General features: G+C 44.8%; 2 protein-coding genes across 6 annotated transcripts in view; one reads left to right on the top strand and one right to left on the bottom strand.

Moving 5' to 3' along the window:
- LOC1274821 (mucin-5AC) overlaps positions 1-20,999 on the top strand; it is a 77,038-nt gene extending 56,039 nt beyond the window's left edge. For all 5 annotated transcript variants that reach the window (XM_061651251.1, XM_061651250.1, XM_061651252.1 and 2 more), the window contains exons 3-9: positions 60-124; positions 1,214-2,705; positions 2,786-4,141; positions 14,162-14,324; positions 17,254-17,489; positions 20,293-20,499; positions 20,578-20,999. In XM_061651251.1, coding sequence (XP_061507235.1) covers positions 1,356-2,705; positions 2,786-4,141; positions 14,162-14,324; positions 17,254-17,489; positions 20,293-20,499; positions 20,578-20,856 — 3,591 coding nt within the window. In that variant the 5' untranslated portion in view covers positions 60-124; positions 1,214-1,355 and the 3' untranslated portion in view covers positions 20,857-20,999. The remainder of the gene's footprint in view (positions 1-59; positions 125-1,213; positions 2,706-2,785; positions 4,142-14,161; positions 14,325-17,253; positions 17,490-20,292; positions 20,500-20,577) is intronic.
- On the bottom strand, positions 8,669-10,171 carry LOC1274822 (replication factor C subunit 5). The gene is made up of 4 exons (XM_314028.4): positions 9,934-10,171; positions 9,358-9,808; positions 9,050-9,264; positions 8,669-8,964 (listed from the first exon to the last, which is right to left on the bottom strand). Exons 1-4 carry the CDS (start codon positions 10,028-10,030, stop codon positions 8,744-8,746), a joined length of 984 nt encoding a protein of 327 aa, XP_314028.4. The 5' UTR covers positions 10,031-10,171; the 3' UTR covers positions 8,669-8,743.
- Positions 21,000-25,023: the final 4,024 nt, after the last annotated feature.

The raw sequence follows: 25,023 nt of genomic DNA, 5'->3' as shown, positions 1-25,023 counted from the left end.
CATGATTATGGCGCTATAATCTTACTAACATATATGTCTTCTTTTGATATCATTTTCAGGAAGCCGTACGTCGACAGGTGGACAACGTTAATTTACACGCGTACATTTGTCTTAGTTCAAGATGGTAAGTTTCCATTTGATTCGTTACACATAACACGCATTATTATTCTAGTATGTTTAGCTTTCAACATATATATTCTTAACCGCCCAATGCTATGCTTAATTGATGATAATAATTGATGAGACGGTTGTTCAAGAAAATTCGACTTGCAATTTGTAGAGGAGAAGCATAATATTATTCTAATTTAATAGGTTTAGCATTGAATTTGATATTGATCTTGATTTGATTTAAACTTTGACATCAACATATAGTCTTATTAATGATTAAAACATATTTTACATTGAGTGGACCTTCAAACCAGTTTACTCTCGATCCATGTCAACATAATGTTTCCTCTAAGACAACAATGTTTGTCTGCAAAGCATCCATTAAAAACAGCAACTCACAATGTTTGCCTCTTCCGTAACAACACTTGCCTGGTTGTCATCAATTTGTTTCTCAAATTTATTTATGTTTTCAACAGCTTTGTTGACTAAGTTGAACTTCATTTTTGAAACTATGTTAATCCGTGTAAATAGCATAATTTTCTATTTAATGCGTATACATTGAAAAATTACGATTTTTATGTCGATTTTACAAATTCTAATGGAATATTCTAAGTTGCCATGTATGTTGATGTAAAAACAATGCCGTAAATCATTAATCAATTTACCTTTTTTCACTTTGATTTTGTAGAAATACAATAGAGTTGCCATACAGTTGCTACAATACTTTATGAATGTATAACGATTTCTAGTAGAGCCAGAAATTGTTGTTTTACAGATAAAAATACATGCCTTAGAGGCAAACATTGATGTAGATCGTCAAACATTGGTGGTTTAGAGCCCACATTTAGCAACCAAGGTTGTATCTTTTTTAACTAATTCAATACTGCAGTAGCATCACCATAGTTATCTTTTGTAGCTGTGATCTTCCTACGTCACTCCTACGTGTGATGGCACGGTCCATTTTGGGCTTGAACTCATGACGGGCATGTTGTTAAGTCGTACGAGTTGACGAATGTACCACAAGACCAGCCTATTGACCGATCTTTTGAATTACATACGTAATATTGAATGAAAGTAATTAATGAGAGTTTCTTTTACTCATCAGGCTACTTCACCGGCAAAGAATCCTCTCCCTGTCATCTCGCTAAACAGTGCGAATTTCAATGATTGTAAGGATCTTGACTCGATCACCTTCGTAGATACCGTCGCATCCTTTCCTTTCGCAACTTGCTACCGTCCGACCAGCGATGACATCGACAACGATCGCACCGGTTGCACCGACAGCGCCAACGCTGGTCGCTCCCTCTACCCCAGCCGTCCTGCCGTCTTCGTGCCGTTCTGCCGTGCCGGTGGTTACAATTCGCAGTGCTGAGCTGCCGAATACCGGCGACGGTACGGGTGGTACAAACGCCGGTGCCGGTGGTCGTTTGATACGCAGGAAGGAGTTTCTGGGCGAGTCCAATCGTACCACATCGCTAAAGACACTGTCGTGTGATTTGAGTGAGATTCTGGTGAAAAATCTAAGCCTGAGACGCAGCGAAACGTCCGAACGGCGCCCACACGCCGACACACTCGAGCAGCTCGAGCCAGCGACGTCATCGGGACCGGTGGTGCAGCAGCACCCACAGTGCATCGGCACTACAGGAAGTGGTACTATCGACGGTCGTGTTAGTAGTAGTGGTAGTGGTGCCGCTAGTGGTGACAGTCGCGCACAAACCACCCTGTGCGATACGTTCACTTCGGTGAACAAACTCATACGGTTGAAGCGCGTTTCGAGCGATGGTAACAATCTGAGCCGGCTGTCAACGGTAGTCACGACCACGAATGCCAGCGGTGGCTGTGGGGGAGGACCTGGTGGTGGTGCTGGTACGAACTATACCAAGATCTTAGAACCTGATCCGGGCAAACCGCCGCCGCCGTCCGGCTCGTTCAAGCGGGTGGAGATAAGTGTGTGCGAACGAACGCCCAGTGTGACACAGTGTGGTGATCATGGTCCAGACCGTCAACCGCCAGTGAGTGAATCCGAGTCGGAAAGTGGGGAAGAGTGTGCAAATAACGAATATCCGAAGCAAAGGGCAGCAGCGCCAGTGCACAAAAGTGTCATCGTGAACCAGCTCGATCAAGTGGACGAGCACTGCCCGCTGCTAGCCGTGAACGAAGATGGCCGTGCGCCAACCGCACTAGCACTTCAGAAAAAGAAAGCGACCCTGGTGTTTACCAGAAAGAAGATTCCAGAAGCAGCGGCGACCGTTCGCCGTTCCAGTGAGCGTGATTTAACGTCACCTGGCGTTGGTGCGTCATCGTGTAGTGCATCGAAAGTGCTTGTGCGCCGTCGTGTGCGACTCAGTGGCGATTGGTTGGGCAGAAGTGTGGATAACGGTGAGAAAGTCGAATTTAAAAGGCGCAGCTTACAGTGGCCCATCGGTTTAACGTCCGGTGATAGCAGAACGACGACACAGCTGGCCGACCTCGTCGAAGGAAATCGGCGGGGCGGCGCAGATACTGCGAACAAGTTTCGCCACTCCTGGAACGCACCAGGATACGACATACTCGAGGAAGACTCGGGAGTCGAACGAAGGGGTGGAGATTTTGGGAAGGTGCGTTGACTTTAGGACGTCACGTTTCCTAGTGAGTGATGATTTTGACTAATATCGCTTTCGGGTTTTTTCGTCCACAGGACTTTGCCTCTATCATTCACAACCTGGCTGGGCTAAGGAATCACCACCTTGCGAATGGGACGCATGAGTCCGTGTCCCTGCTCGAGCAGCACTCGCCTCAGATTGTCCCGACGCGGGCAGCGCGCCCGACCTCGCTCGGAGGCTCCGGGCAGGGGCTTCGGCGGGGTCCAGCGAGCTGGATCCAGTCGTCCCCGATGGTGCCCTCGAGTGGGGTCGCCGGTACGGGTGCTGGAGCTGGACCGGGCGGCGGTGGCGTCGGGGGCACCGGTGGCAATGGGGAAGGCAGCCCGCACACCGGGTCGTTGACCGGTCCGGTGCCTCGCAAACGGCGCTTTGAAGCATTTCTCAAGAATCTCGTCGGCCGGCGACCGTCGAAAGAGCCTCCACCGGCAGCTCCTCCACCACCGCCCCCGCCACTGCTCAGCTCGCCCGAAATCAAGATCAGCAAAAGCCCGTCCGAGCACAATCTGGCGGACATAGCGCGCAGCCGGCTGAACATCTCCACCACCTCGCTGTCGTCCGTGCACCAGCGGCTGTGGTCGGTGGTCCCGCTGCTGAAGCGCGATGTCAGCTGCAACAGCCTCGCTTCGCCCAAGACGACGCCCCTGCTGCTGGACAGCCAGATGGCGTCGTCCGGCGAGGGTGGCGGCGGCGGCCCGGGGCTGCTCACTCTCGGCGGCCTCAAGGCGGGTGCTGCCGGCGGTCCCCGCGGTCTGCGGAAGTGTGAAACCGTGCTGGCACTGACGAACGCCACCTCCCAAACGCTGGAACCGATCCGGCCGCTCAACCGGCTACGTAACTGTGCGTCCGTGGCCACCTGCTCCCGTTGTTCTAGTCTACTGTCACTGGCCGCGGCCGGTTCGCGCTACTCGCTCAACGCATCCAATGGTGCGTTCGTGCCCGTGTCCGCGACCGAGGCACACGAACCGACCGAAGTGCCGAATAACCCGAAAAAGGGCTCCCTCGACGGTGGCTCGAAGCGGAAGTACGTCGGCAACCTGCTGCGGCTCACGACGACCAGCTGCTCCTCCTCCAGTTCGTCCTCGGGCGCCTCGTTGCCCAGCTCGTCGTCCACGCCGTCCTCGTCCTCGTCCGGGGCTTCCTCGCCCAGCCCCAACTCGGCGACGGGCAGTCCGGCCGGTGCGTCCGTCTCGTCCAAAACCGTTATGTTTTCCCCTAGTCCCACGCAGCTGCTACCGGTATCGCCGATCAACAGCCACTCCGCAACAACGACGACGACAACGACGAAGGCCTTAACGCCTACGATTAAGTTCACCTGCAAACTGTGCCTTGGCGAGTTCAGTGCCGAGAACCTGACCCGCATCACGCAGTGTGCTTGCTCGTTCTGCACCGAGGTAAGTTACGTCTCAAGTTTCCCAAAACTTTTGGAAATCAATGTCTGCGAAAACCCCGGGAGCAATCAGTTTTTTCCTGATCTCCAGTTAAACCCCAGCGTGAAAACCATATGGTACGATCATACCAGTTCACTCCAGCTCTGCTTAGGCTCGAGCTTGTCTGGGAAACACTCATGTTGGGTTTAAGAATCGGTGGCATGATTCTAACTCACTGCTGCTATAGATCTAACGGAATTCCCGCACTCTTGAACTAAGACGAACGAACAGTGCTCTAGAATGTCACATGGCGTACTCTAAGTGTGATACGATACATGCCGCTAGTGTTAAATGACGGATGGCCTCGGTGCGCGACAAGTACCGTTTTATGCCATCGAACTTCCGTTGCGTGTGAACTCGCACGATGCTCGATTACAGATGCAGTGCCCCCCATGCCTCATACTATAGTTCCTTGTCGCACCAACACACCTTTAATCCACCTTTCCGGAAGGACAGCTAACACGCTTGCTCGTTGGACTCCGATAGAGCTGGTTTGGTTGTCTTGTTTGAAACGAAACGTGGGGGTGGGGGGGTAGGTACGTGCCCGCCACTGGCCACAGATATAACTGTAGTCCGGCGCCATTTCCGTAGACACAGACACAGCTCGTGGTGTACAAAGAGAGAGAGAGGGGGCACTAGTCATGATGTAGTTCGTGAAAACCGGTATCGTTGCATCCGCGGAGAAGAGTCAGTTGAGTGTTGAGCACACATTCGGGTCATGTGTGTGCGTACGTTTGTATGTGTGTGTGTGTTTGTGCAGTGTAGGCACGACCAGGAAGCCTGCTGAACGCGTTCTGTGTGACCCAACAGTTTCGCGTCGTAAATAAATGGCGATATCCGCGATTGGTGTGTGCCATCTTTTGTCCAATGCATGACCCGGTACATGATGGCCGGTATAAAAATGTAGGCACAGGCTTATTCATTCGCACGCTTACGCTTACACTCATCATTCAATCTCAAGGTGTGTCACCGCTGCCGTTATGTATAGGTGTACACCGTGTTGTTTTGGCACTTGGTCCGCATTGCTAATAAAAGCGAGACCACATTATGAATGGCGCTAATAAAACAAACAAATGGAGAGTTGCTTGCGATAAAGCCACGCAGAGAGCTGTAATAAAATCCTTGCCCAGGCCAAAATACATCTCATGTATAGCACATTTCGCTTACATTTGCCCTGGTGCGCCCTTAAGCTCTTCATCGAATCTAGTGCACCAACGCACAGCGGTCGCGTTAAGCGTAATCAACCTTATTAGCTTGTTATCTTTTCAGCATTGCTGACAGTAACCTACACCTCATTTCCACCTTGAACCACCATAACCCGAACCGAGGGCGAACCGAGCTGGGGAGGGGTGTCTAGTTTGATCTGCAATTTTCCGCAACTTTCCAGCTCCTGCTAGCACCGCCTGCAGAAGCACTTTTTCAATGCAGCTTACGGGCAGTGCTGGAAATAAAGATGTTTTTCGGGGCTACGGGGTACGGTTGCTCTACGGAAGGATGGTGATTCCACGAAATTCTCCAACCGCGTGTGGTACGTTGTACATAGTGATGAGAAAGAGAATGAGAATGATATACCGACGGTCCCAAATTAACGGCAAGATTCCGGTTTGGAACCGGTTTTTCTCTGTCGGGGCAAATATTTGCCATTTGATGAATTGCATGACATTGCAGACATTCTTTTTCAGCTGTGTGTTGTAGTAGCTAGGCTATTGCTACCGATGCTGCTGCTGCTGCTGCTGCTGCTGTTGTTGTGTCGTCAAAAACTCATCAATGTCATGCTCGCTTTACTGCGCATGTATTAAATAGCGCAACAAAAGAGAGAGAAAGAGGGAGGGAAAAAACACCTAACGGGTCTTGTCAATAGCGCACATTGTTATCATTGCGTTCGGTTTGGGATAAAGGATTTTTTGATAATGTCTAGGTGGCATTAGTATCTGAGCTTGGGGCTGTTTCTAAAAATAGAATATGTTTACTCATTATATTAACTTCTTTTTTTTATCTAAAGTCAGCTAAAGCCATCGGTTTATTACGTAGTACGTTTTAGGTAGTTATTAGTATAATTTTCATATCCAATATGAGCCGTTTTGTGTGACCGGATAGTTGATATCTGTTGAAAGGTTGAAATTTTGCAAGAACAAGACCATGCGGAAGAAGAAGGAAATGAATCGATTTTGGGCATGCTAGTCCACAAGAAACTATTCTAAAAATAGCCAGTTACGAACAAGCATTACGATGTATAACTTATTATAAATTCGTCGTTGATCGATTTTTTAAGCGAACAAGTCCGTTCCAGTGTACTCTGAAGCATTCGATGATTGATTTACTTCATAATGTCTTCCCGTTGGGTGCTAGTTTCTTCATTACAAAAATCACCTTAAGTTCGTCTGTAGATGTTTTGGTAGTTAAAATATTAACATTTGCTTCTAATTGGTTATTATATCCTACGCAAACACTGTAAGTCCGTTATCGCATCGGCAAATAACGTGTCCAGCCTGGAAGGCTTCATGCTGCTTCGGTTTCATCAACATCAACAGTTTCATCAACAGCACATCAGCCCCGTTGCTTTCTCTTCAGCAAGCCAGTCAGCCGCCCTGCACTACACAACAAAAGACCGTCTAAATTATTCAACACTGCAAACACACCACTTCATGGCGTGGAATAATGTCAAGCAGATTTTGTCCCAGCACAGTGCGCGCGTCGCCGGCACGGCTGCTACTACTCATCCACTACGCCCTGCGTCCATTTTTGAATGGTTAAGAAAAGGCTGGTGTGCCTCGAAGTCACTGAACTCCTGCTCGAGAACTCCTCGGTCCACTTGGACACTCGGCAAATCGTGTTTGCATGACTTTCTTCAAATTTACATCAACCCATGTGTGTGTGTGTGTGTGTCTAAGGCTGTGTGTGTGTTGTACGTTTCACATGGCAATGCGATTATGCATAGGAAGCCATGCGCCTCCATCGCACGCCTGAAGCACGCAAGACGTTTGTTTCTCATCTGTGTAAAAGCAGCAGCAGCAGCCGCATTCATCGTATCTGCGTTTCTGCGTTCTTGATGATGCCTGCAAGAGCGACTGCCGGTGTAAATTAATCCACCAGTCAGCAACATCGCTGGGTGCGCCCTCCAGTCTCTAATGATCTGCAGCTCCCAACGGCGTACGCTCTGGTTTGGTGTGTGCAGCGGCTATTGTGGCGGCAGAGGTTTGTAGTGTTTTCTTTCTCCAGCGTGGCTATGAAGCGACCCGCCATCTAGGAGCGTAAATTTACCCCGTTTACGTTGTGTTGTATGCATAGTTGTTATTCTTATCTGTCTTCATGCAAATTCTTGACAGGCTGTATGCAGTTCGACTCGTGTAGCATATCAGTGCGAATTATTGTATACACTGTTTCAAACTCTCCCTCGGCGATAAAGCTTATATTATCATGTTTTTTTATTATTCTTTTAAATTGTTCAAGCTCCAAAGGAGAAGATAATATAATTGTTTCAATCTCAAACAAGAAAAAACATGATAATAGAAACTGTAAAGCACTCTTTTCAACAGTTTTGCTCCCCACTTTACTGATGCCACCTCCGTAATTGAAACTTTTTTAATTGTTTGTATTGCGAGAACGTGCTGCTAGCTTAAAAAAGGATAGAACAAAACGAAATCCCCCCGAAGGTCAGTTGCAATTCCCCTCTTCAGTCACTACAGGCCGGTGAAACGAAGTCGACAAAAAAGTGTATAAAAAATGAGAAAATTAAATGGAGCTCACTTACACGCTCACCAGGGTCAGCCTTTTTTTGTGTTAAGTAGATTACATAGGACAGTGGTTGTTACCTTTACCCTTCCGGGGCACACAGGACTCACAGCGCTGTGGAGCGATTTTGCACAAAAGTTTCCTTTTTATTTGAATTCTTTCTTTGCCGTTTTCCGTACCTCACCGGAACACCGCTCACGCTGCACCGATTTTGCCCACTGGAGGTTTGATCGTATTTCTCTCTCTTTGCTCTGATCTTTCATCTCTGTGGTGGAACAAAGTTTGGCTTTCGAAGCGTAATGCTGTGACTGTATTGTGATTTAAGATACCGCCCCAGGAGAGCACTCGGATGTGTGGCATTTTCTAAACGGCTTCTTGCGCTGGTGAATGGTGCCTCAACAATAAGAATTGGCTCGCCAACGTATGGCGTACGGGAGAGCGCTGTTTCGGTATAAAATTCATGACCTACATTTTTTACAAGAGCGCCGCGTACCATTCTTTCGAGACTGCGTAGGATCCTGGATACAAGCGCCCAACGCCCTTGCATGTCTGGAATGAAGCGAAAAAGGGGAAAAAAAGAAATGGCCCGCCGAGTGGATGGGATGGAGATCTGCGTTTCATAATGCAGTTTCTTTGTGTTGCATGAATAGTGTTTAGCAAAAGACCGACACTTTTATGCGCTCTATGTAAGAGAATAATTATTGCTATTGTTAACCATTTACGGATTGATGGTAGAAAGAAAATTACAACTACTATAAATCTCTTCACTTGATGGGTTTTTTTTATTATTATTGTTTAAATATGGAATAACGTAAAGTGGAAAATGTGGATAAGCTACACAACTACACTTCGTACTTTGCTGAATGCAGCTATCAGCGCTGTGATTTGAGGTTTCTCCACACACCCATCCGCTAATCGTTCCTCGATCGATGCCAGATTGATCAGCAGCTGGGAGGAAACGCGCGGCGGTATTTCCAACCGATTGACGACCAAATGGATTTCCGTCAGAATGTCCTCCAACGCTAAACCTTTCTGCGTTTTTAGCTGCTGGATTTCTGCAACACAGAGCACATGAAGAATGAAAAAATAAATTATTTCAAAAGCTCATAAAAAAACTTAACAAATCATAGGCACACATACTCTCATAACACGCCTTGAACGACTCCTCGTTTAGCAGCCAGAATATTATATTATTGATGTCTTCCTTCAGCGGATGCCCGACGCAATTGTACACGTTCACCTCCGTCACTTTTTTGTACGCCATCCAAGTGCTTTGCAGTACGTTCAGCACCTTTCTCATATCGCCCCCAGCCAGTGTCATGAGCGCCTTTTTACCGTCGTCTGTCACATCGATTCTGCAAGACAATAGGGCAACGTTTTAAACTGCACCTACTCGCAACAACAAAAAAGAAGGCCCGTCGTTCGTTAGAGCGTTAGTGCGCACATACCCTTCCGCCTCGATGACGTGCTCCAGGCGGGGCAAAATCTGATCCGGCGACAGCGGTGCGAAACGGAACCGCGTGCAGCGCGACTGGATGGCCGGAATGATTTTGCTGAGATAGTTGCAAATGATGCAGAAGCGCACATTTTCCGTGTACTTTTCGATGATGCGCCTCAGCGCGTTTTGCGCATCATTCGTCATCGCGTCCGCCTCATCGAGGATAATCAGCTTGTATCCGCCCTTGAAGATTGTTCTCGTGGATGCAAAATCTAAAATCTGTCCCCGAACGATGTTGATGCCCCGGTCGTCCGACGCGTTCAGCTCGAGCACCATCGAGCCGAACGATTGCGGTTTGTACAGCTGCCGGGCACAGGCCAGAATTGTGCTAGTTTTGCCCGTGCCGGGAGGTCCGTAAAACAGCAAGTGTGGCAGTTGTTCTTCCTTGATGAATTTGTTGACTGTTGAACGATAAGCAGAAAATGAACACACAACCAACCCCACGAGCCAGGCTAGCAACACCCGGGTATTGCTCAACGCCTTCGTTTCAAGGACGGGCGTGTAGCCACCGGGTGCCCATACTTACTCGTGCCAATGATTTCCTCGTGCGAAATAAGGTCGTTCAGTTTGGCCGGGCGGTACTTTTCCACCCACGGAAGGTTCGATTTTACGTTCGCATCCATTCTAACGAAACTGTACACGAATAACACCGGATTTAATTCGATTTGTTGTGGAAAGCGCTACCGCAATGGATGGATTACATGCACGCAATAACAAGCAACTGTCTGACAGAATGTGTTTGTTTTGGCGCGCTGCCCAGCTTTGACAGTTTGAGAGGTAGCGTTTATACCCCTAGTTTGAGAGGTGAGCAAAAGTTAACCCTTGTGGCATGGCAAAGCACGTGGCGGGAATGTAAGATTAGCACATTTCATGGAAAATTGAATAATGAAACGATTTTTTGATGTTCTTTCGCTCTATTTTTGTCGTTTTTTTATTTGATTATAAAGATGGTGGTTATAAAGATGGTCTAATACAGGCTCATTTATTTACTTTTTTTGTCAGTAAATATATATTTAAAAAATCATTCCAATTCAATCCAGGCCAATTGTTTTATAATGCTTTACATGGTTTACATTGTTAATTGAACTCATTAATTTTATAAGTTACACTTTTAACAATTGTTATCTCTCTTTTTTATTGGATTATATATAATTTTATATTTATTTTTTTATTAAAAAATGTGTTGGAATCCTAATGTGCGTTCGAAATGTTGTTCATACCGTATTATATTGTATTGCATTTTTTCAATTCCTATCGCGATTTAAAGCCCTACAATGAAATCAATCGTTAATTAAATGACAATAATGAAATATTCAGCATCAATACCGTCCGGAATTGCCTTTCAACCGATGATTAAATGCAATGGAAGTAACGATCCACTTGAACACTACCCTCACATACGCCATTTGTTCACGGCTGGGGTGTGCGGCTCGGGATGATCGACGCGTTTGCTAAAACTATTCGACCGTCTTTTCCGGCCCTCTCCTCTGCATTTCATTTAATATTCTGAGCGGATAGAATGGAAGCTGCTTTACGGCTCCCAATACTTGCTCGCGCATTCGGAAGTCAGCCGATAAATTCTCGAATTACGACGTGGTGGTAGTACTCTTCTAATTCAATGCTTCTTCACCAGTGTCGGCAGGAATTCGTCCGCTTCTTTCGTTTTTTTGTGCAACCGGTAAAGAAGCTTCCCAATGGTTGGAATAAATTGCACCAAGTACGGAAGCACCCTTTTACAGTGAGATCGTTTAATCGAATATTCATTCACCCGTACCGACTCGCTCGTAGTCGGAATGCCGAAACGTGAACCGTATTTCTTAGCAGTTCGGGAGACTGCAATAAAGCTCCGCAGCAAGCAGCACACTGTCGCTGTAATTTAATGTGCTGCCTTGTCGCTTCCCATCCAACGTCACGATGATCCCGGTGACATTATTAAACGGTGCTTTTCCTTCGGCCAGAAGCTCGAAAGCAGATAAGAAGGTTGTGTACTTTTCATGGTACCACAGCATCCATATCACACGCTACCTTCTCTTGAGGTGTCACATATCGAGATCCGACACATTCCAGCCAGCTTTTCGCTGCTCCGATGCAGCTTCTGTGCCGTGAACCGCTCAATCGGTTTTGAATTACCAAGAGTCTTAGCTAAACAATTTTCGTAAGCGGTCCAGCGGCGGAATACGACCGCGGGAGCGGCAGACTATCGCCTTAGGTGCCGATGATGATGATGATGGCGCTGCGACTGTAGTCATCGTTTCGTTTTCTCGATTAAAGCTCCTTTGCCAACGGGCCTAGAGCCGCTGTGTTCTCAGCAAACAGGATGTTGTTTTTGGGCTCGTTTAGTTTTGCACTGTTTACGTAAGATACTTTTTAAGCTAAGCTAAACTCAGCTCTTAACCGTTTCCCCGTGGGGAGCATCGTGGGGACGAGTCGGTCGCTGCTCGGCTGGGACGTCGCTAATCGATATACGAATGTGATGCTGACGATGCAGAAGTCGTTTGTGTGAGGTTTGCCCGAGTACGGCTTGCCCGTTTCAGTGCGGCACTAGCTGATGATTATCGAAATCCACCAAAACGGCTGCTCTTAAGCCAATGCGGAAACCGTAAAGAGAAGGCACAACTCTTGATAAAGTGTACACACTCGTCGCGATGACTTGAAGCGGATGGAATTGATTCAATCAACAAACTGACTGAGTGGGTGTGTGTTTATCCGTCAAGAGAGTAGGGGCAGGGTAGAAGTAAGAATTTATGTTGAAAGTAATATCGACATTGCATCACGTGCTACAAAATTATAGAGAAATGAATAGAATCGAATACATCTGATCTGGTTCTGCGTGTTCTTGGCAAGAATCTTGTTTCAATATTTCCTTTTTTTGCCACACGGATTGAATAATTTGCTCAAGATGTATCAGAACGTATAAGTTCTTTTGTATTTATTTTCGTTATTTTTTGCAATCATTAGAATTAATTGGACGCTTCAAACAACGATCAAATTCTCGATCGTTCGATGCCAGACCGAACGATAAGTGATACTATTAAAAGAAAAATAATAATCGAATGAGTACAAAAAAGAGGCTACAAGTGTTTTGACTTTGTTGGATTGAAGCTTACTTAAAAAAAAGAACTAAGCATTAAAAGAAACACCAATTTCAAGAGGAGAGATCAAGTGGTTTTGTACGCTTGACCGTTCAAGAGCAATGCCTCTCGAAGAAGGTTAAGCACAACTCATACCCAATTTGCAATCTGATCTGACCCACTGGCAATTAGCTGGTTTGCAACAAGCCTCTTGACGCTTATGAGTTCGAGCTTATCTCTACCAATTTGATTGATCGTGACGGTGCCGGGCCAGCGGAAAAACGGACACCAATAGAGCTAAATATTACGCTAAACTGCCAATTGTTCCTTTCAACGGCCGACCGTTCATATGGCACAGGCGAAACGAGCGACTTTTAGTGGGTGTTGATCGTTTTGCAATTTCAGATGCACAAAAGCACACGATCGCCGGGCAGGCTTGGGGGTAGGCTTAGAATGAGGGCGCACGCTTCTCGTTCGTTATCTTACGGCTAGAATCTCGCGGTCTCGGTATGTCCGGTTCGTCATGGGCCGGTTCAAAATCGGAACTTGAGTAACAATTACCGGGCGGGAGATCGATTACAACATCGCCGTTAGACACGCGAAACATTATTGTACAGCCCATCGCTTCATGTCGGACCGTTTTGAGACGGACTTGCTGCGCTTGATAAGCATCAGAACACGGAGGAGGAGAATTACCGTTCACAGCGTCGAGCTAGCTGATGAACGTTCGATAAATGACAAAATGTCGGATATATGGACACAGTTTCGATCGGTTTGCAATACACATCACACCTGGTTGCAACTAACGCGTGGCCCAACTGCATACACAGATGTGTGAAATCGATCGGTCAGGAAATACAATGCATTTAATTGTACGTTAGTGAGAGGATGGTGGAACATTTGCATAATGCAGCGGGATGGGATGGTGGGCAGGTGGCCAGAGTCACGAAGCATCAATTATCATTTCGTAATCACTGCTATCGCGGTGTAATGATACTTTTGCGACGGAATATTAGTCTCTCCCGTACTGCAATACACGGCCACCTCCGCGGCCACTAATGTTTTATTTGTTTTATATTTGCAACCGTTTTTTCAGTGTCCGAGCTTTACTTTGAATTGAATTTGTTTTAATAAGTTTTAAAATGTAACGATAACGGGACGTTAAACGACACAACTTAATTTAGCACCAATTACGATGTATTAAGTTAAGACATCAGTCCCTAATTCAATGCCCATGAAAAGACAGCAAACTGACGCCTTCGAAAGCACAGCTTTAATGAAGAAACTCCAGATGAGCGACACACAAAAAAGAGACAATAAACCCTTCTTTTATGTATGTGCCGCTTTTAAGACTTGACCTTTGTCACGCAAGACGGAAATGGTAAAATGATGAAGAAATTTTTGGATTGTGGCGAAAAATTAAAATAATTGGTTGACCCTCACATGGAAACGACTGACTGCCGGTGCAAGTGATTGGTTTAATTAATTGCATTTTTGTCCGAAGGAGAAATGGGAACAGCGAGGCGAACTTGTGCTTTGTGCAAGCCATTTTGCCACTCGAGCTGTGTGTTATTTCTTCATCATGGTTTTACTACATTCGTTTGGATTTTAAATGTTAAGTTCGTCGTTTACAGCATAATTTAATTTAATTGTTCGATCATTTCATCTCTCCATCCCCAACAGTGCATGACGGCCTACATCGAGTTTGAAATTTCCGAAGGTGCGTACGAGGTGTCCTGTCCGGATGCGATGTGTCCCGCGCAGGGTATCATAACGATCGCGGAAATAACGGCGCTAGCGTCATCTTCCCTGGTGGAGAAGCACCACCGTTATCGACTGAATAGAGGTGAGCTAGTAAAAAATATCCGTAAGACTTGTATTTATTTACTTTTCAGCTCTTCATGTGTGATTAAGTTCTAATAAAACCTAATTCTTTATTCCTTGATTATAACAAAAAGTTCGTATGATGAGTTTAGGAATCAATTTAAACAACTGTAATTGATTACAAATTGCAAAATTTAGTTGAATTTTGAGAAAAAAGAGGAATTCCTGCTAAAATCAATCCATATTATCGATATTCGTAAGGATTGGTGATAGTGATTTAGTACAACATTTTTAGTTTGATTTGATATATTCAGATTAGTATTTTCTAATAAAAACAAGATTTGAACTTTTAATCATTCTAAAGGTAACAACGTTATTTGTGAAGCAATGAGGCCCTCTAACAGAAAAGTTTAGAGACCCCTGGTCTATAGAATGCAGTATTTATAAAAGATTACATAGTACTAGGTTAACCCTGTAAACCGTGCTCAAATAATCTTACCGCCTAGGGCCCCAGATACCCTAAATCCACCACTGCTACTACACAGCTCATGAGTAATTTAAACGTCATGAAGGTTCCTTCTTAGCCGGTCTCGTAGTACAGTCGTCAACTCGTACGACTTAACAACATGCCCGTCATGGGTTCAATCCCCAAATAGACCGTGCCGCCATACGTAGGACTGACTATCCTGCTATGGGGGGGAATCAATTAGTCACTGAAAGCCAAGCCCACAAGTGGGTACAGGCAGGCCTTGACCGACATCGGTTGTTGAGCCAAAGAAGAAGAAGAAGAAGGTTCCTTCTTAATTTGATTTTATTTTGATTTTATTTAAATAAATAAATAAATATAACGCAAACTAAAAAGATTGAAAACTTTAGTTACTTAATTATATGGTTATTTTCATTGGTTTTAAAACTCACAAATATCATGCTTTAGGCCCAAAGCTGCTATAATATTCATTATAAAATATTTAAAAAAATAGTTTTTATAAAAGTTTGCCTTTGCCAATTTGATAAATATTGGAATAAGCTTCTCTTCAATATTTCAACATAATTATCCTTTAGCCACATTTTCTCACCGAGTTATGTGAGAAATGAGTTACGTAAATTCGAGTTACGCAAATTTTAAATTACAGTACAATTATCTCCAACAATTGTCAAATGAAAATTAAATTACATTGTTCCTAAAAGTTTGAAATCGCTAAAAAATAAAAATGAAGCGAATTTATCACTAGAATTGTATTTAATAAGTAAATAATTGCATATGAGTACTAAATTTAATCGTAAATAACTATTTATCAACTATCTTTTGGCTAAAAACTTGATATTCGACATTCGTGAAAATTAGAGCTACGCGAATATCTTCGGAACACAATATTCACGTAACTCTGGAAAAGACTGTATCTATTTTTGTTACCAAAACAGAATTTTACTAAATCATGCGTTAATTAACCTTTCCATAGAAAAAGACAATTATAATAGCTTTTGCATATGCTGTTCTAAGGAAATCTCCTGAATTTAAAAATAATAATGTATGAATCATCTGAAAACTATTTATTTCTAAGAGGATGTATTAAAAAAACAATAGGATAGTAACTAATTTCAATGCCATGGTCAATTTAGCGCATTCAATGCGGTTCTTTATAGCATATATTTTTAATGTACGTGCAAGCATTAATTTTGTGCTGATTGAATGCATCTTTCAACTTTATAAATTTTAAAAATTATCACAAAAGAGTTGTTCAATCCAAGAACAAATTTACAATTAATGGGAATTTTCTCTTTTCCCTTCAGCTAAAATTTCTAGCAATTTCAACCAATTATTAGTTATTGGTGGTTAATTAATATTATTATTTATTAATTAATTAACCACCATTATTAGTCTGAATCAACTTGAATCTGTTTAAAGCGGCATCGAACGGCGACATTCACGAGATACATTTGTCACCAGTTTCTCGTCTGCACGCCAAACGCTCGCCATCTTTCTCACTCGACGGCTGTAAACCGCGAAAGTACAAAATGCAGTTATTACAACCGGTTAGGATTCGTGGCGAGAAAGTTCTTCTTGCGATGAGCGAAAATTCCAAATCAAGCATCTTCTCCCAGCCCGCCCGGGTGGTTAGCGTGAAAGTGTTGAGGCGTCTTATGTGGAAACGTATTCAGCATTGAATGGGAGCACAACGGCGTGGAATGAATGAAATAGTTTGAGTAGTTTAAATGTCTATTTAATTTGTTTCTTTTGATAAAGTCAGTGTCAAGTAAGTTCTGACGAACGGATTACAATCATATTTAATTAAATGACACTGTATTCTTGCGATTGAATCGATCAAGAGTTTGATTTAGATATTGCTGCCCACATTCAAACTGAGCTAAATGAAACGCATGGCATTGACGTTGTACATCAAGAAACGCAAACAAACGATCACGCCACCCTTCCATGATAAGTGCATGGGAAAGCATCGCCCTATCGATGAATTATTTCATCCAGAAATGATAAATCAATCCGCGGCAAACGGACCGACGTCCGTTCACATTCGTACAGCCGGACGTGTCCACCGTCGTGTCCAGGCTGTGGTCTCACTAATCGCGCACTACGACAATGACGAGCAGTTTGCACGGTAGTAGCATCATCAGCAAACCACCAGTACCAGCAAATGGGATGAATAATTTATACAAATCAACAGCAAATGTACAAACCGTCCCCACAGCAGGAGCTTTGATTTATGAAGGTTCATCAATTCGCTCTCGCATAAAGGGCGTACGAGGCATAGGCCACCGGAAGCTTCAACGTTTCCCGAAAAGGGATTAGCATGTTAAGTTTCGCTTTCCGGTCCGCCGCTGCGGTGAGGTTTATTAGCTGCCGGTGTGTTACATTTATTTGGGGACGCACACAAAAGGAAGCTTTTCTTTTCCGTACGACATACTAAAGCGTTTGTACTCCTTCTCTTTCACAGAGGTAGAACTGGACCGATTCCGAACCTGGTGCCCAAAAGCGGGCTGCGAAACGATTTGTCTCGTTGGGCCGAGGGAGCAGCAGGCAGGTGACCAGGCCGGAGCAAACCAAACAGGCTCCTCGATCTGCTCCGACCGTATCGTGCCACTGTCGCCATCGTCCTCCAGCATGCCGTCGCCGTGCGCCGTGCACTGTCCCACGTGTCGGGAGGACTTCTGTTCTGGCTGTAAGAAGGCGGTAAGTTTGGGTTTTCACCTTTCACAATTTGATCGAACCATTTAAAATTAAACACGGAGAAAACTGGATGTTTTCATGCTAATAATGGTTAATATCAAGCACCGTATTTCCATACCCTAACCGCACTAAATAAGAAAATTGCCCCATTTTGTAATAGTTGCTGTGCGTTGCAATGAGTTGTTTTAAAATTGTCGGATGATTTCCAGCGCTTACCGCTTTACGCTTAATTACTCCGGACACTCAGTCATATTCTGACGCGTATGAAATCGCACTTACTAGATAGTTACGTGATGGACTTGTTAGTCTATTCCCAGAAACATTTAGTAAGCAGTTGATCACATATAATCGTGATACAACTATTCTCCGGATAGCGTTGCATTCTAAGCACATAGAGTGTGGAATTTCTTCGATATTCGAATCTCAAAGATTCATGAATCTTCAAAGAAAGAATCTCGAAGGATTCATTAATCTCGTAAGATTCATGAATCTCAAAAGATTTATGAATCTCAAAAGTTTTTGTATATCTAGAAAGATTTTCGAATCCCTAGGGATTCATTAAACTCTAAGGATTCATAAATTTCTAAAATTTATAAAGCTTAAGCTTTTTGTTATTCTTCTTTTTTTGCGTAACAACCTACGTGGTTATGCCAGCCTGTACAGACTTATGAGACTTATTGGAAAGTACCACGCAGTTGAACCGACAACGGGCAACTTGTAGGTGGGATTGGGCAAATTCAATATTTTGGAGATCATACATCTCTAAGTATTAATGAATCCCAAGAGATATATGAATTTAGATTTATAAATCTCTTAAGATTCATAAATATTTAGAGAATCAAGTTTTTTTTTAATATTCATGGATGTTTGAAGATTTGTGAATCTTTACAGATTCATGAATCTTTGAAGATTCGTGAATCTTTAGAGATTCATGAATCTGTGAAGATTCGACTCGAGATTCGAATCACTCATTACTGAAGATTCATATGAATGAATCTCAACGAAAGATTCATGAAAACCAACACTATCCGGAATCGTTCCGAGTCGTTCGGAGTTGGAGTCGTCCGGAGTCAGTTGGAGTCGGAGTCGGCCGGAAACAAAGGCAACGCATAACAACATACGACGACACCGACTCCAAACGACTCCAGGCGACTCCAATCGACTCCGGACTAGAGATGGGTTCTGCGGATCGCACCCACGGTTCCGCTCCGGTTCCGGCAAGTATGATTCCGATTCCGATTCCAGAGAGAAGGAATCGCTAGTTCCACCGGAATCGTCCGGAATCATCGGAATCGTCCGGAATCGTCTGAAATCGTCTGGAATCGTGCGGAATCGTCGTAATCGTCCGGAATCGTCGGAACAGTCGGAATTGACCGGAATTGGCTGAAATCGCCCGGAATCGACCGGAATCGTCCGGAATCGGGCGGAATCGTAGTCAATCGATAGTAGTGAATAGTAGAGCCGATTCTGGTCGATTCCGACTGTTCCGACGATTCCAGACGATTCAAGTTCACGTTCCGGCCGCCGCGCATATGTCAATGCTGTCTGTCGTACATTTAAACCAGGAATGTCGCGCACTGAGTTCATCAATATAGTTCGATATGGACGCTAGCATCTTGTGTTACTGTTTGTATGTATTTGTATTAGGTTATGCACTGAATAAATGACATGAAATGAAATGGAATTCCGACGATTCCAGACGATTCCGGGCGATTCCGGGTGATTCCGGACGATTCTGGACGGTTCTGGACGATTCCGGGCGATTCCGGGCGATTCCGGGCGATTCCGGGCGATTCCGAGCGATTCCGGGCGATTCCCGTCGATTCCGGGCGATTCCCGTCGATTCCAGACGATTCTGGACGGTTCCAACGACTCCGAACGATTCCGACGATTCCGACGATTCAAGACGATTCCGGACGATTCCGGGAGGTGCCAGCTTGTCGGATTGAACCTACCCTTCGGAACTGGGTCCGAAATTTGTTGGAATCGTCCGGACCCAGTTCCGCTTTTTTGTGCGTTTTGCCCAACTCTACTCCGGACGACTCCGGTAGACTCTGGACGACTCCGACTCCGGGCAGCACTATTGGTTCGGATTTTGCCCGAGTCAGACTCGGACTAACAATAGCCCGGAGTCAGATCGGAGTGCGCTCCATAGAGCACATCACTATGGTGGACTCGGTCCAAATGTGATTTCAACCCATGGCGGGTATGTTGTTAGGTGGTATTTTAGTGCAACAAAGAAGCTCAATGGACATTCATATTCCCTTATCGTATCGGTATGAGTATCGTAGTCTGGTATGAGTTGGTGACCAGTTCCAGGATCTGTTTGAGTTTTGTATAAGCTCAACGAACTGCATGGGTTCAGGATTAGTTTTAAGACCAGTATGGGTTTTGGTATGCGTTCCAGGACGGATATGAGTGTAGGATGAGTTCCTGGTATGATCATGAATTTATGATCAGCTCGACGGGACATATGGTTATTGGTGACGAATCTGTTCCAGATGGGCTCAGGAATAGTTTCAGAGATTGTATGGATTTAGGAGCAGTTGCCAGACTGGAATCAGTTCAGGTTTAGTTCCTGGATCGGTGTGGGCTTAAGATCAGATCGATGTCTGAGATGAGCTATGGAGCCGTTCCAAGAGCGGATAAGTTCAGGAACAGTTGAGATCAATTGCAGGACTGGCATGGGTTTATCTTTAGATCCAGGATCAGTAAAAGCTTACTAGTCATATCAATAAATGAACACATGCATAAAAACTAACGCTTTCTCTTCGGTGTCTCTCTCTTTCTTTCTCCCATTGTGCAGTGGCATCCAACGATGTCGTGCGAGGAAAATTCGCGCCGCCTCGCGGTGGATGGCCAAACGGACGCGTTGGGCATCCCGTTCGACAATGATCTCATCAAGTGCTGCCCGATGTGCACCGTGCCGATCGAGAAGGACGAGGGCTGCGCGCAGATGATGTGCAAACGGTGCAAGCACGTCTTCTGCTGGTACTGTCTCGCCAGTCTGGACGTAAGTGTTCTGCATCTTATCGTTCTGCATCAACCCCACTAACACCTCTCTCTTTCTCTCTCCCCAATCCCATTCCAGGACGACTTCCTGCTTCGGCACTACGATAAGGGCCCGTGCAAGAACAAGCTGGGCCATTCGCGCGCTTCGGTCGTGTGGCACCGGGCCCAGGTGATCGGGATCTTTGCCGGGTTCGGCATACTGTTGCTGGTGGCGTCGCCGCTGCTCCTGCTGGCCGCACCCTGCATAGTGTGCTGCAAGTGTCGCATCTGTAGCGGCGCCGCCAAGCTGGAGGAAACCGAGGTGGACTACGACGATGCAGCCGTCGCCCTGCACAGCAGCACTGGGCCGCAGCGATAAAGGGTCTACGAGTCGGCACCATCGACCGAGAGGACATTTTGGAGCACGGTGAAGCCGACACCTGCGGCAGCCGTCTTAGCAGTAGAGGGTTCGCGTTCGGTTTCCGTTTTGCGCGCTTCCGAGGGACAGGCGAACCGTGTGGTTTCGATTCGCCGTCCTCACAGTAGCTACAGAGCTGAAGAGACTTCAGGACTTCTTGCTTACGGGTTACACACACACACACAAGTAGAAAACCACACTGTACACATACACACATACACACCGTGGTGGTGATGTTTTAAACCGTGGGCTCCTAGCAGGCAGCCACGTGCGAACGCAGTAGGCTGTTTTTCTTATTCTGTCGCTTCACGTCAGTGGCTTGTATTATTGAATCCGTTCGTAGCGGGGACGTACGGCGCTCACAAGAAATTCTAGGGATGGCAACACATTTCTTTAGCCCGGTCCTACAACGCCGCGGTAAATAACTGTAGCAACCATCTAGTACGTTAAGAAAATGAGCGTCGGGACGTACGCCGCCGCTACGAACGGATTCAATAATACCAGCCAGTATTGTGGACTTTCCTTTCCATTATTTCTTTACATTTGTAAAGCGTTTAGGTGAGGGAAGAAAGAAAAAAAGTCGTTCGATTAACATCGTACACGGTCCGGTTTTCCCCTAGTTTGTTTGTCTTTGGGTTTAGTTCCACATCTGACTTGATGTGCTTACCGTACGTTCTGCGATACATTACGGCCGTATTTGCGCATAGAGTAGATAGAAAAGATTGGTAAAACCCCCGTTCCGTCTGAACAGAGCATTCCAGAACGTGCGAATGGTGAAATTCGGGAATCGAACACGGGTGCTGCTTACGCGTCTACGCGGGGAAACAACGCGCGTATTTCGTTTACTTTGCTAGAAAATTAAAACTCCCGCACCATCGCTTCATTGATGGTGTGCATATTTAAAAGAAACATATATATGAAACAAATATATATACAAACATATATCTATATACAGAGAATACAAAACACACACACACATTAACCATACGAACGTGAGCGCAAACAGTGCAAGCCCGCGCATACATTAATTAAAGTGAGTAATAAAAGAATTGTGATATTTACACACGTGTGATTGGTTTGCAATTGGCATGCGACGCGTTTCGCCCAATCGCTCTGCGTACTGGGTCATGTCCCACGTGCTACAACGACTCCATGCGACTGCCTGCGTGGTATACTGTGTAGTGTATATCCTTTCATCTCCCTGCCCTCTTACCACCCCCCCCCCCACCCCCCCCCAAGCTGAAGCTAGCCAACTTCATGCATACACATAATCGCTTCGCAACGTTGTACTTATGCTGTGCGTATATAACCGCTGCAAACCTTACTCCTACTCCTTCTCCCAAAACCCATGTCCTTTTACCGTCGTAATTTTTATTCTCTCTGTCTCTGAGTGTGTGTGAGTGTGTGATGGGAGCAAAAGATCGAAGCCGATTTTAGTAAAATAAACTAAGCTAGTTTACTGCAAACAATTGCAAGCTTGCACTCTGCGGTGCACGATCGCGAAATACAAACATAAACACACATACAACACACAAAATGTGGAAGAAATTAAAACGTAAATAAATAAACCCTGTTTGTAGTTAAATTATTCAATTTTACCGATTAGTAAACGAATCGCAAATGTAAGCAAGTGTGCGGTGGGTGCGTGTTGTACAAAAACAAACAAAAAACAGGAACGAGGAATTGTTTGTTTAGTCGTCGTCCTTCCCTCCCATCCCAATATACTTCCACCCATTTCTTCGTACTTATAAGCATAGAGGGAAGTTTGAAGAAAACGTGCGAATCGGGTTGCATTAGAAACCTTAATTCTTGGTGTGTTTTATGTACGTCTAAATATGTTTGTGTGCGTGTGTGTGCGTGTGTGTGTAGAGTTTGTCTAATTTGGCAGAAAGATAAATTAGAGGCGGACTCCACAACAACAGCTTTGCAGTTTTAATGCAATTAGACAACATTGTTGTCCAGAATTGTACACATTTTGTTTATAAATCGCATGATCGCGTGCAAGTTAAATAAACAAAAAAATCCACTTACACACACACACACACACACACACACATACACAAGAACAGGAAAAAGGAAACCGTTTGCCGGGCAAAGCACGCAAGAAACATTCTATCGAACGATCTGGTGATAATTTTTAATTATGTTTTAGTCGATCGAAATTCAAATCTAACTGTTAATAAACTGTACTCAAAGTAAGAAGTTGTGTGTGTGTTTGCTTTTTCATATTCATATTCATATTCATATTTATTTGTCTACCTTTTGGTTACACAAATGCTTAAATAATACTTATTACCTATGTTCCTAACCTAACAAAAATTAACACAAATTATCAAAAATTTGAGAAAATTTTTTTTTTTAGAAAATTAGAATCTAAAATTTAAAAATTAAAAATTAAGGCAGCACGGGATTATAGAGGGTTCTGATGCGGGATCGGAAAGAGGATAAGGGAAGGTTGAAATCAAACATAGAGTATACACAATTAAATCGACGAATTGCACGAAGAAGGGGGTCATTACGGCCCACTGCAGTTCGGCGGGAAGGGATCACTAGGGGAGGGCGGTTTCGAAGAACACGGTTAGGGGCGTAGAAAGGGATAGAAGAAAGAAGGGAAGGAGAATCAATATTACCAAGGAGTAATGCGGCAATAAAGGTGGACTGGGCATGGGAACGGCGGTTTTCCAATAGTTCCAGGCCAAGCTGCCGACACCTGTCCTCGTAAGGAGGTATGGGGGAGGACAATCTACCCAGGATTTTACATATAGCAAACCTGGTGAACGATCGCTGCACCCGCTCGATACGTTCCACATGGGTTCGAGCTGTAGGGGACCAGACTATTGAGCAGTACTCCAAAATCGATCTGACCAGAGAGCAGAACAGAGTCTTCAGGCACATTGGGTCGGAGAAATCGCACGCAATTTTCTTTAGGAGACCCAATGTTTTCCGCGCCTGATTGACAACTGAGTCAATGTGGTGGCTGAAGGTGAGGCCTCTGTCAAGCAAGACACCGAGGTCTTTTACGACACAAACACGATTGACTTGTACAGAATTTAGGACGTACGAGTAAGTGATTGGAGACTGCGAACGACTAAACGAAATGACGTTACACTTATCAGGACATAATGTGAGGGAATTACTAGAACACCAAGACGAAAAACGATCAAGAATATTTTGTAGGGAAATGCAATCTCTAGGAGACGAAACTGGGAGAAAGATTTTGAGGTCGTCTGCGTAGCAGAGGAAACACTCAGGAGGGAGGGTGGTACGGACATCATTAATAAAAATTATGAACAGCAAAGGACTTAGAACACTACCTTGCGGTACGCCTGCACTACATGAAAAGGGAGTCGAAAACATATCATTAAATTTAACACTATAGGAACGATCACATAGAAAAGAACGTAACCAAGATACAAAAAGATTATTGACGTCAAGTTGTGAAATTTTATTTAGAAGTAAGGAATGAGGAATACGATCAAATGCAGATTTGAAGTCAGTATAAATAGTATCAACTTGTTTAACTGACTCTAACTGGGATGATACGAAAGAGGTGAAGGACATAAGGTTAGTTGTTGTAGAACGGTTAGGAAAAAAGCCATGTTGCTGAGGGATAATAGTAGAAGAGGTGAGTTTAAACACATAGGTATGGATAATATGCTCAAATACCTTGGTTATTGCGCATTGTATTGAGATGCCACGGTAATTGGAAATGACAGACGGGTTACCTTTTTTGTGAATGGGAACTAGCCATGCCCGCTTCCACAATAAAGGGAATGAAGACGAGGACAAAGATAGGTTAAACAATTTTACCAATAGAGGAACGAATAGAAAAGGTGACTTTTTTAAACCGAGGCTGGTATTCCATCCGGTCCAGGGGAGAAGGATGGCTTAAGTTTTTGAAGAGCTTCAGAGACTGTATTAACATTGACAATACCCTCAGCCCATGCGACGGAGTTTAAACCAGGCAATATGCCCTCAGACTCCGTCAAAGGTTGACTCTCCGGTCTAGACAGACCATTGGCGAAATGCTCAGCGAATAGGGAACAGGTGTCAGCAGCATTGTCCGTGTTTGTTTCTTTTTCTCAATCTCACCAAAGCGCAAAGGGGGAGTCATCAGCGGGCGGGTGG

The sequence above is a fragment of the Anopheles gambiae genome, chromosome 2 (genome assembly GCF_943734735.2).
Source record: "Anopheles gambiae chromosome 2, idAnoGambNW_F1_1, whole genome shotgun sequence".
In the NCBI taxonomy this organism is placed as follows: domain Eukaryota; kingdom Metazoa; phylum Arthropoda; class Insecta; order Diptera; family Culicidae; genus Anopheles; species Anopheles gambiae.
Note: the sequence above shows the minus strand (reverse complement) of the source record. Positions and strands in the feature narration are given on the sequence as shown.

Coding starts and splice junctions, on each gene's coding strand:
- LOC1274822 (XM_314028.4), bottom strand. CDS start 10,030: ATGGATGCGAACGTAAAATCGAACCTTCCGTGGGTGGAAAAGTACCGC. Junction 9,265..9,357: donor CACGTCATCGAGGCGGAAGG/GTATGTGCGCAC, acceptor ATTGTCTTGCAG/AATCGATGTGACAGACGACG. Junction 8,965..9,049: donor GTTCAAGGCGTGTTATGAGA/GTATGTGTGCCT, acceptor TCTGTGTTGCAG/AAATCCAGCAGCTAAAAACG.